This window comes from Corvus moneduloides, chromosome 9 (genome assembly GCF_009650955.1).
Source record: "Corvus moneduloides isolate bCorMon1 chromosome 9, bCorMon1.pri, whole genome shotgun sequence".
NCBI lineage: Eukaryota > Metazoa > Chordata > Aves > Passeriformes > Corvidae > Corvus > Corvus moneduloides.
The window spans coordinates 1,828,708-1,847,591 of record NC_045484.1 but is presented as its reverse complement, the minus strand read 5'-3'; the positions used below and the strand labels follow the sequence as shown (position 1 = coordinate 1,847,591).

Here is an 18,884-nt window from a genome sequence, read left to right as displayed (position 1 = left end):
TGACGATACTTAAGAGAGACAAAAGATGTGGCTTTGAGGAGGAGGAAGAAGGGTGCAGTTTGCTACTGTCTCTGAGCTGGGGAGCTTTCTCTTGGGAAGTGCAGAGGTACCACGAGATTTTGGCTGGGGGTTGAGGGGCTGGGCTCAGCTCCAAGCTCTCTCTCTCTTCAGACCAGAGCGGGACAGGTGTGGTTTTGGTGCCGGACTGTTGCTGCCCAGAGGATTTGCTGCCACTGTGGAGGTTTTTTTGTTATTCGCTGGATCTCTTTATCATGGGTCAGCAAGTTGAACTGGGACCTTTCCAACACCCAGCCTCACTGGGAAGGGGACCCCAATCTCCTCCCACCTCCGGAGGGAGCATCTTGCAGCTGTTGGCGGGAGCCCAGCTCCCGCTGCCCTGCCCTGCTGTTTTTGCCACTGCTCTGGGCTTTTTGCTACACTCTAAGCCAACACCCCATACCTGCCCGGACACCCCATGCCCCCTGGCACGGCTGAGGAGGTTTTGCCACCCCAGGTGTGCCCGCCTCTGCCATTCCAGCTTGCTGCTCTGAGGTCCCTGCTACAGCTTGTTTTGCTATCCGGAGTGGCACCGGGACCGGCTGCCCACCGTCAATTTGTAAAGGAAGCCCCTTTTCCCTGTCCCCCCCGGCCCGCCCGCCATTCCTGCGTGAGGGCCGAGCTGGCGCCACAGCGCCCCCTGCAGGCGCGGGGGCCCCACCGCACGGCCCTGCCCGGCCGGGAGCCGCCAGCGCCCCTGGCGGCCGCGAGCGGAGCTGCACCGGGGGAAGGGCCCGCGGCCGGGAGGGGCCGGCGCCGCGTTTGTGGTGCTGCTCGTGGTTGCTGCCGGGGCTGCTGTTCGTCTGCTGTGCTGTGTATATATATGTTCTAGTAAAGAACTGTTACTCCTTTTCCTGTATCTCTGCCTGAAAGCCCCCATAATTTCAAAGTTCCAATAATTTGCAGGGAAGAGGGTCACATTTTCCATTCCAAGGGAGGTTCCCGCCTTCCTCGGCAGGCACCTGTTTTTCAAACGTAGACAGACAGATCTATAGATAAAGAGTAAAGTGGGACCTACAGTTTACAAAATGATGCTGGCGTGGAACCAGTTTTTAGGCAGATCCTTATCAGCACTGCAGAGCATTTGTGCGGGTTCTTGGTTTCAGCTCACCAACCTAAGTCATCCAGATGGGCTGATTTGTGGTGCTTAAATGTTATTTCCATACAGGGGTTTTGGTCTAAGGGAATCTCTACTGCTTTAAGTATTTACTAAAAAAAAAACCCAAGAGTGGACCAGGTATTGCTTCTGCTAGTTCTGTCAGTCCTTCTGCCCTGCAAAAAAACCTGCAGACTGGTTAGAGCTGAGCTGTTTTCTGGACCATTGTGACTTGTCTGAATCATAATTATTTTGGAGTTGTAATTATTAATGCATTTGAGCAACACGGAGAAGTCCTTTTCTATGTCCTCTATAATACCATCCAGCCTAACGGAATTCAAAGGAGGATTTGAACTTTTTTTTCTTCATTTAGTTTGAGTTACTGTTTTGTTCCAAATTAATAACCTGTATTATTTTCTGTTTATTTTCTCTCCATGTCCGAAAGCATTTCTTCTTGCTGCCTTTTTACTGTCATTGGATCAAGAAAGAATTATTTGACCAATGTCTCAAATACACATTTTATAAATAGCAATAGAATTTTGAAGCATTCAAAAGAAGGACATCAATATTCTGAAGCCTTCTCATTTTCTTCTTTAAAAAGAATTCAGGGAAATCAATACAGGTGTTTCTGGGCACTCGAGAAACAGCTTGTTTCTGTCATCATTACAAGCCCATTTGGGAGAATAAATTTGAAATAAGTTTATGGATATGATTGGTTATATATGGCAAGTATGTTCATGCACTTTGAAAGGAGTGCTGAAATGAGATGAAAAGGCAGTTTATCTCTTTATAGATAGAGTCCAGTTTCATAGTTACTAGAAGGTGCAGGTAAATGTTAGTTACCAATATTCTGTCTTCAATGTGTACAACTGTTTTCATTCTTTTTAAGCCCAGTTCTCAGAAGAATTCAGCATACTTTGTGCTGAGATTGGAAAATGTATTTCACTGGGTTTTATCTTGCTGGGTTTGTGCTTTCATGCACAGTGTAATACATTTTTTTTCTTTATTGCTTCCTTCTACCTGTGTCAACATTAGCTCACCAAACCCCAGCCAGCTGTGTTGACTGGAGTGCTGGTTGCTGGTGGTGTAAAGCTGTGGGCTTCTAGAAGAATCGAGCTGGTTTGATTTAGAGCAGCGTGTGAGCTGTGCCAAGGCAGTGCTCCGTGTGGATACAGTGCTGTGCTTTTGCTTCAAGGCAGCATTGCCAAAGTAATCCCCAGTTTATGGTATGAGGTGTAAGTAAGATACTGTATGTTATTTGTACGTTACCTTGGAGACCACAGTGCATGAGCAAGAAGGAGCACACAGATTGTCCACACTCAGACTGAACTTCCAGAGCAGGTCAGATGCAGGAACCCAGAGTGCCGAGAATATTTCTCTGCCTGTTTTTGAGGGTTTTTACCCCCCTGAACAACACTGTTTTAGCTTCAAACCTTGGAAAACATTACCAACAGTCAGACAAGAACTAGAAAACACAATGGTGTGAATTAGGGGATAGACTACTATGTAAGATTGTCACAGGGTGAAAAATTTAGAGGTTTTAGGCTTCTCTTTGTAGTAAATAGATAAGAGTAAAAAATATGAAAATGGAGGATTGTTGTTGTTCTCTAAACCTTCTTCTCCTTCTTCTACTACTCCATATTTTGCAGTAAAAGTAGTTTGGAATGATTGGATAGAGAATTCCACAGTTCCTGCCGGTGTTACTGAAGAATTGGTAGGAAAGTGAAAATAATGTACGTTTTTAGTAACTATTGGTTAAAATATCTTTAAAAGGCTGTGTAAATCTTGATAATTGCTCTCACTCCTACTTTTCCTCCTTCTATGCTGTACCTGGGTCATGCTAGTGGCTCTGTTCCGCTGATAAGACTTAATAAACAACTATCTAGAAGCATTGAAACTAAAGAAGACGTCTCACTTCATCTCTCAAACTCCTTGCAAGGACTTTCAGCAAATTCTCTCCCATCAGGAGGGATTTGATTTATGGCATGGTACAGTGTCAGTCAGGCAACGCTGGAACAGGATAACAGGAATCCAGTTATCTCAGAGCCAAGGGTCTCATTCTTTCCATGGCCAGAGCAACAGGGAATAGACAGCACTAGGACAGAGAGCTCAAGGGAAAAAAAGATGGCTCTGCTGCTGCAGGTACCAGAGGGAGGCAGATGTTGCTGGTAATATTACCTGGCTTTGTTTCCCAAAGGAAGTGTCTGCTCTCTCTTTGTGGGAGCTCCTTCTCTTGCAGGGCTCCCTTCAGTGGCAGCAGCTTGGCTTTCCTGCTGAAGCTGGCAGCACAGACATGTTTCATCTTTTTTTTTTTTTTTTCAGCCCCTCCTGCCTGACAAACTGCCTGCTTCTGTCAGTGCTTAAGGTGCTGTTGGGATTCTTTCTGCTGGGTGATAAAGCAGCAGGTCTGGAGTCCACTGGTAATTGATGAGCCCAACAGGGTCTCAGCTAAACATGATGGATGAGCACAGGTGAAGTGGCAAGTGGTAGTGGTGGCCAGTAGTGCTGGTGGTGGTGGTGGAACCATAGCTGGGGCAGAGAAAGCAGCAGGAAGTTAAAAAAAACCAAAACCAAAGCAGCCTTGTATGTAGAGGTTTGGGAATTGGTACAGCTCCTTTGTATCTCTGGGGGCTGATGGGCCGGGCAGCTGTGCAGTCCCATCCCCACAGATACTCTCAGGCAGCTGCTCAAACCACATTCAGTGGCCAAATAGTGCTTTTAAACTGCCCTGCCCTGCCTCCACCTCCCTGCCAGCTCTGTGCCAAGGCATCCCACAGGTACAGAGGCTGAAAGGGGCAACATAAGGCAAAACCCGATGCCTCATTCCAGGTACAGAGCAAACCTTCTTGGCATATGAAGGATTAGTGAGATAACAGAGCAGGGCATGGAGTAGTTGTTGCACTAAAAGGCTGTGCCGTGCTTCAGTGAGCCTTGCTGATGCCTTGGAGTTGGACACTGTCCCACTTGTATTTTCAAAATGCTCATCATTTAATGTGTGGCTTTTTTTGGGGTATTAGCAATTTTGTTTATGGAGCTGGATAAGTAGAAAAAAGGCAAGACTTTTAGAGAATGAAGCTCTGTTAGGTGTTGAAATATAGATAAAAGTATTGGATATAACAAATATGTTACAGAGCTCTACAAATGGCATTCTAGAGCTCTGAATGTAATTATATAATCACAGAATCACAGTTTTTAAGGGACATTGAAGCCCATCTGGTTCCACTTCATGCCATGGGCACGGACACTTTTCATTATCCCAGGCTGCTCCAAGCCCCATCCAACCTGACCATGGGCACTTCCAGGGATGGAGCAGCCACAGCTTCTCTGGGCACCCTGTGCCAGGGCCTCACCACCCTCACAGGGAAGAATGTCTTCCTAATAGCCCATCTATCCCTGTGCTCTGTCAGTGTGAAGCCTTTTCTCCCCCGCTTGTCCAAAGTGCTTCTTCAGCTCTCTTGGAGCCCCTTTAGGGGCTCTAATGTTTCCCCAAACCCTTCCCTTCCCCAGACTGAACAACCCCAGCTCTCTCAGCTGGTGTTCATAGGAGAGGTGCTCGAGCTCACAGAGCATCTCCGTGGCCTCCTGGACCCACTCCAACAGGTCCACAATGGTTCAGTTTCAATACAGAATAGGTATCTATTTTCTGCTGGTGGAGTAATGCACTAAAAAGTAATTGCACTTAACTTGTAGGTTTGAAATATTGATAAAAGTAATGACAGGTTTGAGCATCAAGGACCTTCACACACATCAGAGAAACTTGATGCTGATTTTAAAAATGCAAATGAGAATTTTTTTGATACTGTGACTCAGAGTTGATCTAAAATCACATTAACATATAGGATGTATGTTCAAAGAATACTGCAGGGTTCTTTGATTACCTGGGCATATGATTCAGAGTTGTGATCTAGCACCCCTCCTCCATCTCAGGAAGCAGATTATTTTTCATCTTGTGCTGGACACAGAGTGTGACAGGAGACAAGATGTGGCTCAGTCATTCAGCGGAATTAGAATCTAGTCTTGCAGACAAAAAATTTCACTAGTCTCCTGGCAGGTTTCAGAAAATGTATTGAGCCAGGGGTTTATTAGCTGAAAGCTGTGCACACTGTGGACTAAATATGTTGAATGAGATTTTACAGTAAAGCCTTGGTAAAACCACTGTTTTGAACCTTGGATAAGTTGCTGGCCTTTTGTTGGCAATTGTGCTATAGGTCTGTGTTAGTTCCAGGATAAACAAGGGTGGAAGTAAACCCTAACACCATGTAGCTGGGAGAGGCTGTTTCCCTGCTAAGTGATGCAAAAAGATCACTTGGTTCTTTCTCCTGAATGTCTGACTCTGTTGTCACAGGGATGGTGGTGAAGGCTGTGTGTGTCTTCCTGCTTGCCGTTCTCTTCTGCTTGATGTGCTGAGAAATGTGACCAAAGCTCTGAAATTATTGTGGACACGGGTTAGATCTTAATCAGAATGAATTATATACCTTTAGTGGGGAGAGCTAAGAGTTGGATTTTGCATAGTCACTGAGGAGACATAAAACCTTCAGCATCAAATGCTGTATTTCAAAAGGGGTGTGTGTGTAAGCCACAAAATCACTCGGAGCTGTTATGTTTATGAGGTACAAACTGATTAATAAATGCTGTGCTGGAAAAACAGCTGCTGTTCATAGGAATTGTGTTACCCAGAGCAGGGCCTTGACTTAGATGGCTGGGCAGTATCACTCTCCCAGTTATCCAATCCTCATTTTGGCTGTGCCATTTACAAGTAGTTCTTTACCCTGGATAGTCCTCAGTAGCAGAGGTCTCATTGTTCAGGCACTCTTTAAGTTAGATCAGATAATAAAAATGACCTGTAAGCAGATATTTTCCATCTAGAATGTTTCTGATATTGGTGTCCTTCACCACAGTATTGCTGTTGACCAGAGCCATTGAAATGCAAACTGTGTGCTGGCTGACAGTGGATCTGGCTGTTGCTTTCCCGTTGTGTGTGTCACTGCTGCAGCCCTTATCTGTAGAGAAGGAAGCACTTGTGTCTGGGGGAGCTGCAAGACATCAGAGACATCATTTCTGCAAGTGCAGAAAATAATCAGCCATTTCCAAGCACTGCTTTGCAGCCACTCAGGGTGTCTCTTCTTTAATAAAGCAAAGAGAATTGAAGTGGATAATAAACCTTCCATCTGTCAAAGTGAAAATGAATTTTTGAATGCAGAAGGACATTTGGGGATTCTGAAAAGCATCTGCTACAGGCAGAACATCCTTTCCTTGACCCTTTTTCTTAGAGGCAGGTTCCCCTGCAGCCTCTCAAACACAAGCCCAGTGGTCAGTGTAGAGGTGTAGAGTTACAGTTCAGGGAATCCAGACTCCATTCTCTTTTCCTGTGTTGCTGCAGGATCACTGTACAATGGGGCTTATTGAACATCCTTCTGTCTCAGCTTACTCTTAGTTAAGTGTTTTGCTAACTGAGCCTAACTAAGCAGATCTCTAAACAGCAGGGCTGTGGAAGAATAATGGGCTATACCTGGTTCAGTGGGTTTCCATGAATGGAAATAACATCATAGAGATGAAAATCTGACAAAAGGATCTGGTGTTGGAAATGATCCAGCGTCACTGACTCTGCTGTTGCTGCTGGTTTGAATCACAGTAAATTGTGCAGGTGCTCTGTAAATTTTGCAACCTGCCTTTCTCTTGTTTCTGTAATTCCCTTTGAATGTGCTAGTTGCAATTGAGACATTTTGATAATGGACTAATGCTAATGGAGAAATTAAACAAAATTCACAGCGATGCTGGTTTCCTTTACCTTCAGCTGGCTTTCAGGTTGGCTTCCTGTTATCCTGAAGACTCTCTTCAGGATAAAGAGTCGTACAGACCTCGCAAGGAGGTGACTTGCAGCAAGAAGAAGAATCTCCCCCTGCATGGAAGGGCTACTCAGGTGTGCTGGGGTGGAGCTGCTTTGCTGATGTACGAAGAGCATTTCTCTCAGTTCTGTTCCCAAACACGAGGTGGAGAGATGCTTTACTGCAGCAGATGCTCAGGCATGCATTCAGCAGGACATCTCTCTAACACCATGTTCGTTTCCAAGGAATTTCAGGGAACAGCTCCTTCCTTCCGGCTCAGATGGTAAAATAGCATCTGACAGTTGGGGCTTTTATTGTGCCCCAGAACCAGGGATCAGATGGTGCTGAATGAGCTGTACAGTGTGGGGTTGAATGCGGGATGTACGGGGTCTGAATGGGATACTGTAGCATAGTGAAAACATTGGAGGAGGGCTCTTCCACTGGCTTTCAAACTTGTGGTGAAACAGCCTGTTGCCAGTGAGCCCTTCCCTGCATGGTGTCAAAAGGAGAGAGGCATTCTTCAAGCTGTGCTCCAGCCTGGGATTTCCTTTAGGCAGCTGATGTCAATCCTACATTAATTTTTACAAATGGATGCTGCAGGTTTTCTTTTGTGCAGAATACCCATCCCAAATAAGAGTTCTGTGAGAAATGGCAACTTTCCCTTTCAGATTTCATGCGTGTGGCTGAGATCTCATTGGAGATACAGCTGTTCAGATTATGTTGCATAATAGCTGAGTACAATATCCCATTCACCCCCTTTAAAGTCTAATGCAGGAGACAAGTCTGTTGTGTCAGCGTGGTGCTGTGAGGTTTGTTCTTTCTTTTTCATTCTTGCCTCCCCACAGGAGAAAAACAAATGGCTTATCTACTTCTGAGCCTTACTCCTAGACAGATATGGCAGGATACTCCTTCACTGCTTTTGGCCAACCACGTTTTAAGGAAAGGATGATACAGCTGTCCGTGGTAGTGACTGCACAGACGAGTAGCACCGAGTCAGTTTTTTCATCTAATTTTGTTACACTGAAGCCTTCATTTGGCTTAATAAAGTACTTAAATAGAGTTGTATTCCTTAAAATAGAGCTGCTTCCTTCCTTGAACCTGATGTAGTTGTATTTAAAATACCAAGTATTAACTGGAACAAATTGGTACAACTTTGAGTGTGAACTAAGATGATGCATGTGATTGGAAATTTTTTACTGCTAATCTGCTGAGGCTCTGTTTAAAGCTCACAGGCTTCATGTGACACTCACAGAACCAAGCCTCGTTGTGAAATTTCATCTGATACTGTTCTAATTCATAAAGTGAAGAAAATTAAGTACAGCAAGTCTAACTCGCATCTCCTTGAGAGGGGCACTTGCATTCTGGTTTTGTGAGAGCCTCTTGCACCTGGTACTTCTGGCTGTGAGCAGGGGCTGAGCTGGTCCCAGCATTCCTGAGCCAGGCTCCCAGGCATCACCTCTGCTTGGAAATGGTCCTGATCTGCAGCAGTGGGAAGAGTCTGGGCTTTTGCTGGGGATCACAGCATGCTAGGTGTGTGGTGGCTGGATCGAAGGGAGGCTGGGCTGCACCCAGGGTCTGTGGTTGCTGTCAGTGCTCGCTCAAAGCAGGTGGGGGAGGCTCACCTTTGGAGGGGCGCAGGACCCTCACCTCAGCTTGACTTTACCAAGCACATCCGTCGCCAGCGAAACGGGAAGTTATGTCACCTGCTTCAAAGAACGAGAAAGGAAAGCAGTGCATACTTTCTTCATTGGCTTTTTTCTCTCCTTTTTTTTTTTTTTCTTTTACATTGAGGCAAGAACTAGAGAGGACAAAATGTTAATAGTGAGGAGATTAGAGAATACTGGCTATGTTGTTAGTGTGGTGGGACAATGTAGTTTTGGAGTGTTTATGCAGTGCTAGATAGAGAAGGGACGGGGGAAGCTAGGAAAGAGATCCCCTGCTCAGTTTGGCATTGTGGTGGTGCTGGAAATCAGAAATCAAGTAATAGGATTTCACTATCTGGATCAGCCTCTGGCTGTCTACAATATGTTCAGGAAATCGCTTCACATCTCTGCTTCCATTTCCTTGGCTGTCAAATGAACACAGCAATAACTGCCTCCTCTGAGTGCTCAGGCTGCATTAGAGCAATAAAACATTTGGGAGGAAGGAGTCATAGGTGTGATTCATGAATCCAGCAAGGCCTGGCTGAACTGCCTGGAAACAGCTAAAGAAATCACAGAATGAGGGAAGGGTCTTCTGAAGCTGAGTGGATGCTGATGCTCGGTGCGCTGTCCATGCCCAGGATTGCCCAACGAAGTGAAGCAAATCTTTCCAGCCCTGTCTGAACAGGGGGCAGTTAAAACCAAAGTGGTTTTGTTTCTCACCTTCCACGTATCACCCCGCTGCAGTGAGTCCTTCAAGCATTTGGTGCCATTGGGTTTTTTCAGGAAGAGGTTTTGCTTGTTTAGTTGTTCCGTGTGGATGTTTTATTGAGATGCTCTGCATGGGTTTTTCCCTGCATACAACTACTTGTAACATGATTTTATACTTGAACACAATAAAATAAAACAACTCAATGAGATAAGATACTGAGATAAACAATTATGAGGAATGTTTATATACTGTAAGAGTCTCCTAAATTGGATAACCATCAGTTCAAGCCACTATACCCCATGGTGCTAAAGAAAGAAAAAAGGAATCAATATTACAGAAGCTTCTACAGAGAATTTATGAGCACTTTGTTCAGGATCAGTCCATGAAGACTGAAGCATAGCTAGCACTATGCACTTACTTACGAAAAAGCTTACTGAGAAGTCCCTTGTTGAATGCACAAAGTGTTTCAGGGAATTAAATTGGAAAATACAGAAATAGGCTTTTAAAATTTTTTTTCCATTTATTAGTGTATACTCAGAAGAAGAAAGTGCTGTAATAAATTATCAAACTTCTTTGAGAAATGTGGCTGAATAGACAGTAACAGTGAACTGTAGTCCCTGCCAAAGTTCTTGGGCATACCTGGTCCAGTTTCTATTTTATGAGATAAGTGTATTAGTATGGACTGGTTTCTGGTAGGAGTTCCCTCCCAGCCCCTTAAGATAGAATTTCACTTTATTTAGGTACTACTTCCTAGTTAAGACAAGATTTGCAGAACAAATAGATACTAACATACATCAGTCACTATGACCTTTCAGAGAGCTGGAAGCTGTTTTCTCTGTCACGCCTGATGCTTGCCTGATCTGATGCCTGTTTCAGGTATTATTTACTGTCAGTACTCCTGAGAAAGTGTTGCTGTGCTGTTTGCTTGCTGGGGTGTGCCAGGCACACGGGCGTCCCTCAGCCCAGGCCACGGCCAAGGATGGCTCCTGTGGTGAGGAGCGAGGGAGCCAACGCCTCGAGAGGCCCCAGAGGACCCACACGTGGTCCTGCTCACAGCTGTGAATGAACAGATAAGCAAGTGAGGAAAGCACATAGATAAGAACGGTTGGTGGAGTGAATTAGCAGGCTTTAAGAAATGGTTGATAGTTGTGAGTGGAGGGAGCCCCCAACACACAGTGCCAGGCTAAGGTGAGCAGCACTGCTCTCATCAGCATGGGGGGGTAAAGGGTTGCAACTGTGCCGTTTTTACGTGGCTTTCCATTCTTATTTCCCTATTTACACACACACAGACAAAATCTATCTTACAGCTCTTGTTCCTTCAGATGGTGGGATTCTTACTGAAGCACTCATGTGGCTGCATGGATGGGAATCTTGTCTCTCTCCCTATGTAGTGAAACTTAGTTCTTATATGCACTTTAAAGGTTTCAATGAAAAGCATCAAAAATCAGAAAAATCTTTGATTGAACAGGTCATCATCTAAGTTACGTCTGTCTTGTGCCTTTTTGCCATGCTGCACCCCAAAATCTCCCTCATATTTATCTTTATTTCCTGGTGGTTGCATATTGGAGCACAAAACTCCACAGCAGAACCTGAGAGCTGTGTTTGGAAGGTGTCCTTGTAACACCCCAGCTGGGGAGCCTTGATCTGGTTCCCTAAATGAAAGCCCAGTAATCTTGGTGAAAGGATGGGATGGGTCAGGCTTCGGATGTGTGATGGGTTTGTTTCATTTAAAACACTATGGTGAAATGATTTCTTATTCTTACGACTATTAAGTATCCTCAACGGTTTCAGGCTGCAGCCAAGACAGAGGTGGCTGAGTTTGTGTTGGGAGGATTGTTCAGTTGAAATGTGTAGAAGCATCTCTGAGTCATTTTCATTTCATGGTGTTTTGCTCTGTTAAGTGTCATCAAAGTGAAATTCTCGTGTAAGTTTGCTCAATGTACTTCATGTTTTATCTTTACCCTTTTCTCCTTGTTTGCTTTAAGGGGGTTGATTTCAGACTCCATCAGCAATTGTGGGAATTGGTGCTACTTTATTAATGCTTTGCAGATCATGGGTTTCATGTTTGCTGCTTGCACTTCTCTCTGCAGCAACACTGAGCACTTGCTTGGTCCCTTTGGGTACTGCAGAGCAAAGAGGTATTGGGCTGAAAACCAGTAAACAACACCAAAATGATGCAGAAACTCCTATCTCTGCTCACTGGCAGTAGTTTTTTGCCCTAAGGCAAGGTGACAGTGGCATGTCCTCACACCAGGAGGCAGCTAAACATGATCAATATAGGCAATAGGAATATCTGCATGACAGATCCAGGGAAAGCCTGTGTTTATACTCATGATGGTACATGGCGTTAGGCATCTCTCTGGCTGCCAGTAGGTGACCTGAGTAATGCTGTCAGAGGTCTCTGGGGAGAGATGGGAGCACTGCATACCCAACCAAAAGGTGAAGGGGAAGCAAAGGACCCCCACGCTTTGTTTAAAAGAGCACAGGTTCCTTCTGATCAGTGTTTGAAGGGGAAGAGTTCCCAGGATCAAGCAGCCTGGGTTTTGCCCTTTCTGCACGGCTGTTTACCAAATTTGTTTGTGATTTCTCTGAGCCACCTCCCTGTTCTCTTGCGCTGCAGCATCTCCACCTGTGCCTAGGAGGGCTCTGGTGCCAGACTTCATGAGGGCATTGGTCACAGGCTGTAATTTAGACATTAATACTCTCTCAGCAATAAAAACCATTACTTGGCTCTCCCCCAGGGAATTGTCCAGTCCTTTTGTATGAGCACTCCTTTGTTCTCATCTCGCTTTTAACAGTTGTCTTGCTAAAGCATTGTTTCGGTGAATCATATGTATCGAAGTGTGTGTTCCTCTTCCCTGTTCTCCCACTTGTTTGTGCTTTTTTTCTTCTAGTCTTACTAAAATGTCTCTACTTCATTTTGTTTCCCTTTAAATGTTTGAATAATTAGCAGCAGTGGGCATAGAAAGATTTCTGTCGATGTGAGCTGTGAGTGTTTGACATGGCTTAATGAGTAGGGAAGGGGGGACAGTGGGGAGAGACTTTACTCAGCAGCAGCTTTCCAGCACTTCCTCAGTCTCCTGTTTGTAGGGAGAGCTTTCAGTCAGCTTTTCCAGTGTTCCTCTAATTTCTAAATGCATGTTTCCCAAATCTATTCCACAGGTGCCAACGAAAAAGCTGAAGAAATATGAGAGAGAGTACCAAACAATGCGAGAGAGCCAGCTGCAGCAGGAAGATCCTATGGACAGATATAAGGTAGGGAGATGCTATATGGGAACTTGTTCCACTGGTGACTCCCACAAGGAGTGACCTGTCTCCAGCAGTTGAGCAGAGGTGTGTGTACCGTGCTCACCTCCCTGGGATATGCCACTGCAGACCTTAGGGAAGTGAAGTGCCAGGAGAAACTCATCCCCTTTCTTGAATAAGCACTTTAAACCTTTGGACTTAGTCTTTTTTTCCAAGAATATTTCAATCACAATTTGTAACTCTTAAGACATCTGCAAGTAGCCACATATAATATTTTTCTTCTTTCAGTTTATATGTTTGTAGGTAACTCTCCTGCTGTTGCACTTTTACGGGAGATCTTCATGAGCCGCAGAAACAAAGGGTGATTCAGCTACAGACACAAAAAGGAGAAAATACACATTGTTCTAGTGCAAGCTGTGTGCAGTGGCATCCACAGAGACTTTGGAAGATGAACTCTTCCTTGGCTGATACGATCCTTATTATTCATTCCTGTTTATACCAAGCATTAGTAATTTTTTGTTAAGATAATACCTATTATGGTGGGACCCAGAGCACTCCTGGGTCCTGAGGTTCTACTGCAATAGAACTAATAGTGATGGGTATTCTTCTTTAAAGGATCAGAGAAATAAGCTTCAGCTGTTAATATGATAGCTCGATAGTTCAGCAAAAAAGAACAGTTCTTCAATTTTGGGTCAGCTTTGCTTATCTTCACAATGTATTTGCTTTTGTTGTCACAGCTGCGTTCTGTTGCCATAGATTTTGTGTGCTGGAGGCTCTGCCTCTGGGCACAAACTTTAGTGAGTGCTCAGGATCTGATTATTCCTCGCTCTGTTTTGAACAATTCAGTTTTCTCTAGGTGAAGCTGCCAGAGGTGAATCACTTCACTGCCCACTGCCCAGGGTAGCTGGGAACTGACATTTCTTACATATCCTTGTACTGTTTTCCTGCTGTTCTTCACTGTGCCTTAATATGTTAAGTGACATTGCAGTTGTTACGGAGTCTACCAGGAGTGTGGAGTGGTGAATAATCACACAGAGTGCAACAGGCTTCACATGGTCTGTGAACATAAGGAAAGTGCACCACGTTCAGAAAACTAGAGAATGGAAATCTCTAGTGAGAAGATTGTGCCTTCATTTGTCAATGTGACAAAGTAGACTTACAGGTCCAAAGTCAAACTGACTCTTTTTTTTTAAAAAAAAAAGCCATTATCTGTGAGAAAATTGTATTTTAAGTGTTGGTTTTTTGCTGTCAAAGGGCGGATATTTTATTGCTTGTGAGACTTAAGTGTGCTGGAGCTGCCGAGAGCCAATAGCAAGTATAGCCTGTTTAGAAAAAACCACAACTTGCTGCTGGTTAACTTTTAAGTATTTTTCTAGTAGTTCACATATAATACTGTAGAATAAAAATAATGCTTAGAAAACAAATAAGGGTTCTTTAAAGCTTGGTGGAAGCATATTAACTAGTTAATCCTGGTCAATGGGTGGTGAAGAACATTATCCTAAGCTGCAAATGAGGATATGGAAAGTGACTCTTGGGCCACTGTTGATGTGAGTCACTGTCACAGTCAAGATCACAGCCCAGGGTTTTGGCTTGCGCTTCTGAAACTCACTGCAGATTTTTTAATTAAGCTGGATTGGGTCTGATCCTCTTAAGCATGCTGTGAGTAGAGTCCCTGTAACAGGATAGTTGCACATTAACTTCAAAGCTTGGACACATTGTTCAGTTGATGGGTGTTGTAAGTGTTGTAAGTGTTCTTTGCTCCTTGTCTTGCTTGTTAGATTTTATTGATATGCGAAGTTGAGGAATTGACATTTCAGGAGTGTTTCCAAAGGGCAGCAAGAAAATGTCAGTTGTGTGGATCCTCCCAGGCAGCATGTGGAAAGCCAGCCTTGCTTTTTGCTTGTCCTTTAAGAAAGCACTCTGCAGCCTGCATGGTCAGAGATGCATTTCAGTTGGGCAGCACCTTTGCAGGGCTTCCACAGCCAGGCTTGTCTTGGCAAAGGACAAAAGCCAGTCTTGTCTCCGAGCACGGCACCGCTGTCAGCTCCTGCTCTGTGGGCTGTGCCCACAGCCCTACCATGTTGTAATTTTCAGTTTCTCTTCCCAAAACAAAGTGAGGTTTTTGCTGCCTAGGAAGGGGATGTTTCTTGGATGGGATCACTGGAGTAGAGATCCCTGCAGAATGTTCCTCATATGGGTCAAGAAGGAAAAGATCTTTCAATCAGTTGATGGTTTTTAGCTATAGTTTTTAGAATTTTTGTTAGCAGCAGAAATTTGTCAGGCGCACAGGCACTTGTAAGCTGCAGTGATGAAGGATGTCTGAGTAAGACACCTCCCTGTGACACAGCCCTCAGAGGAAATGCCTCGATGGTCTCTTGAGAGAGAGGAAGATGGGCTGGTTTTGCAGTGTCTGACCCAGTAACCAGTTGTGTTTGCCTGACAGGTTAAATTCATGTGCTCCCATAAACTGTGGTAAACATGCAGGAGTTCTGCCCAGCACATATTTTACATGTTGTGATTTGACGTACCAAAAGAACAGTATTAAAGAGCGCCATTATTTTTGATGTTTGTTTCGTTCTGTATTTACAAGTGTTATTTAGGAAAAGTGCAAGTTTTTCTGGACACGTTTTTACTTTATTTTCCATTGCTTATAACAAATTATCACATTTTTGTCAGATTTTTAAAAGGTGCAAAAGTGAAATATGCTCTAAATTGCTGTTTGTCACCAAATTTCGTAAGTTTCAGTTGAAATAAATTAAAAATTGCCTATAGAAGCCAGGAAGAAAAGCGAGTTGTATGTGCAGAAAAAATAGTAATATAGTTCAGATTGATGTTTTTCTAAATATTATGGAGTTTTATTATGGAGTTTTATTTCTGTGTTTGAGAATACCTCATGTAACAAGATTTGGGTTGACTTGATGAGAAATTTCCAGGACTGAGCTTGGGAGTTGAATTAAAATAAAGAGGATATAGTCATACAAAGAAGGGCTGGAGTTTTGCAAGCAGGTGCTGCTGTTCTGTTCCACCTTTTCCTCTGTTGACCTCTTTGTGCAAGGGAGAAGTTGTGTGAATAAATGTGTGATTTGGACATCTCTGTAATAGCCTTCTCTGTGTTTGAAGGGGAAGGAAAAATTAATGCACTGGTCCTTTTTATTCAGTCATGGCAACTGAGTGTTAACCATCATGAGGAAAATCATGATGACTTTTCTTGTGGGACATTGTCTTGTTGTTTTTTTTAAAAAGTATACTGGGGCACTTTGGGGAATGCCTCTCCAGTGTCACCAAATAGAAAACACAACTACCTCCAGGAGCCTCTGTGTTGCTTACCATGAGAGGCTTTCCTGGATTGCTTGCTGTAAAAGCTTTTTGGGTTTCTAGATGGAGGTTCAAAGGATTTTCCTTTGGGGCTCTTCCAATATCAAGAGCCCTTTCCATTGGGTTTATGAACACCTCAGGTTGCTCACATCCAGAAAGTGAATTTTAATCAGTGTTTTCATTCCATCATTGAGGATCTGTTCAGACTCAGAGGTCTCGGGTTTGCATGCCTTGATTTAACCCAGCCAGCAACTCAGGCAGCCGCTTGCTCACTCCACCACAAGTGGGTGGGGGAGAAAATCACCAGTGTAATAGTGACAAAACTCGTGGGTTGAGATGAAGACAGTTCAGTAGGTAAAGCAAAAGCCGTGTGCTCAAGCAAAGGAAAGCAGGGAACTCAGCCACCCCTTCCCACGGGCAGGTAGTTGTTCAGCCATCTCCAGGAGAGCAAGGCTCCATCACACGTAACAGTGACTTGAGAAGACAAATGCCATCACTCCAAAGGTCCTCTCTTCGTTCTTCTTCTCCCTGCTTTACATACTCAGCACGATGCTATATGGTCTGGAATATCCCTTGGGGTCAGTTGGGATCAGCTGTCCCGGCTGTGTCTCCTCCCAGCTCATTGTGTACCCCCAGCCCTCTCACTGGTGAGGAGGGACAAGAAGCAGAAAAGGCCTTGGCTCTGTGCAAGCCCTGCTCAGCAATAACCAAACCATCTCTATGCTGTCAACAGCTTTCCCAGCACAAACCCAAAGCATACTAACCACCATGAAGAAAACTAACTCTGCCCGAGCCGAACGCAGCACAGGGTGTCGCTGAACAGAAACAGAATTGCTTAACAAGGTTGGTGACTCATTACGCCCCACTTGAGTACAGCACAGAGAGGATGCATCATGGCCACTAATCTCCTCAGGAATTGCTCCTTGGTGCAGAGGGTGGAGTTCAGCCTTTCAGTCTTCCTGAACTGAGCCTTGCCTACTGCTTTCAAGTTTGCCGTCTTCTTTCCATCCAATGTGTGATGGAAGTGGGACTATATCTCTCTAAAACGCATAACAAAAAACACAATTAAGAATAAGCAACTTTTTTTTTTTGTATTAGAAATTTCTTTATATCCTGTTTTCACTGTCTTTGCACCAATGATTGAAAGCAGTATTTGGTCTGTGACTTTACAGGAGGTAAGTTCATTTGTGTTTGTGTGTATCAGCATTGTTTGTCCTCTTTGGAAATGCAGTATCCTCCTTTTAAAAGCTAACCTGAGTTCACCAGCCACCTTCTGTAACCAGGAAGAGGAATTTGGGAAAGTTATTTTAAAATTTGTTATTTTACTGACTGTATGAGATGCCGAGCTAGAAACCGAGCAATGCTGAGGAGAAGGAAATGGTTGTCATAGTAAATTCAGTGTTGTGTAGAGGAGGCAGGAAGCTATCTGTTTACACCAGGGACAGCTAGCAGGTCTGACTGGTTGGCTGATGCCAGTTATAAAATGCTGCCTGTGATGTGAGTCCTGCTGTAACAGACCTGCTCCATCTGTTGATCTTTGTCATTGGGAGCATATTTCATAGAACTCCAAATATTTCAGAGCCTGTGGAAATAGTTTGCTACACATGAAAAGCGCTGTTTGCTCTTTCTGTCTTTACTGTGTCCTGTTAGTTTTTATTTAGACTTAGGCAGACTGAAGAGTTTCCTCCTGAGAAGGGAGGCGGTTTTACACTGCTAGACCTGGGGGGAGGAGCTGGAAAAGACAAACCAGCTAATGAGCATACTGCCCTGGGTGGAGGAAGAGTAAAGGTGGCCCTGTGAGAACCTCTCAGCTGTACTAGCAGTACGGTGAACAAGCTAAAAACATCTTTTAGCTATTGACTGGATGCCCAAGGTAAGAGCTCTTTCCCTCACTGCCAGCGTGCCAGGGAAATTCTAGTTTAAGAGGAGGATAGCGCATTTCCAAGCACGGAGCTTGCTTACCCACTTGTCTGCAAATGCAAAGCAGGAGCTCTCAACCTCTCACTGTGTGCCTTGCTTTGCAGACACTGAAGCTTTTGGCAAAGACATAGCAAAATGAGAAAGTCGGCTCGTCTATTTTGTGAAAGTCATAAGAATTTCCTGCTTTTTTCCTCCCTATGGAAAGGTATTGGTGCTGCAGCGCCTGGTCCTACTCAGGTCTCAAGTTTTGGGTGAACTCAGGTCACTTTCTGACAACCGGCAGAGCCATGTCTATAAAAACCAACATTTCTAACATGGTCTGAACAAAAGACAGGAATAAAGATGTGTTAGAGATTATTAGTAGTACTGCTACTATTGACTGCAATTTGGTTTTACACTTTAAAGCTTATATTATGTTTACAGAAAAGTTGTACTTTAATTTTTAACATTCCTTGTCCCAAACAGACAACAGTGTATTTAAATAAGAAAGATCCCCGAAGTTGTGTGTCTTTTAGCAGTGGTTATTTTAACTGTGTTAAGACAAAGGCATTTTATTTACAGTTTCTGTACAAAAGAAGTTACTCAAAGTACGATCTTTTGGAAGGGAAATGAACTAACTTCCCTGTACAGGGCAGTGCCTATTCTAGTTACACAATAGGGTCACATTAAGGAGAGAAAATTTGTAGATGTTCCACTTCCTCCCACAGAGGAAGTTCCCACACAGAAGAGACTTTTTTTTGCATCCTCTTAGAGCTCCCGTTTTTGTTTAAGACAAACACGTAAAATCTGCTTGCAACAGGAATGAAAATTGCAATTTCATAGTTGTGAGTTTGGAAAGAAAAGATATCTAAGCATAGCTGGTGAGTAGGAAGAAGTGAAAATAGGTGAATAACATACTTAGGCAAGAAATCACATTTCGTAGGAATGCACTCACTGAACTACTCTCGGAAAACGTTTTGAGTACTAATCTCTATATTATTATACATCATTGACTTTTACTGACATATTTAGACTTTTACTGTTTTGTTTTGGAGAACATAAGTTACCTTTCAGGTGAGAACAAGTCCTTTTTG

At 43.9% G+C, this 18,884-nt stretch overlaps 1 protein-coding gene across 11 annotated transcripts in view; it reads left to right on the top strand.

Moving 5' to 3' along the window:
- Positions 1-18,884, top strand: part of RABGAP1L (RAB GTPase activating protein 1 like) — a 248,590-nt gene that overhangs the window by 216,712 nt on the left and 12,994 nt on the right. For 9 of the 11 annotated variants that reach the window (XM_032118240.1, XM_032118239.1, XM_032118234.1 and 6 more), the window contains one exon: positions 12,493-12,585. In XM_032118240.1, coding sequence (XP_031974131.1) covers positions 12,493-12,585 — 93 coding nt within the window. Of the gene's footprint in view, positions 1-12,492; positions 12,586-12,864; positions 17,067-18,884 lie in introns of those variants that run through there. The other 2 variants (XM_032118241.1, XM_032118245.1) reach the window with 2 other exon arrangements.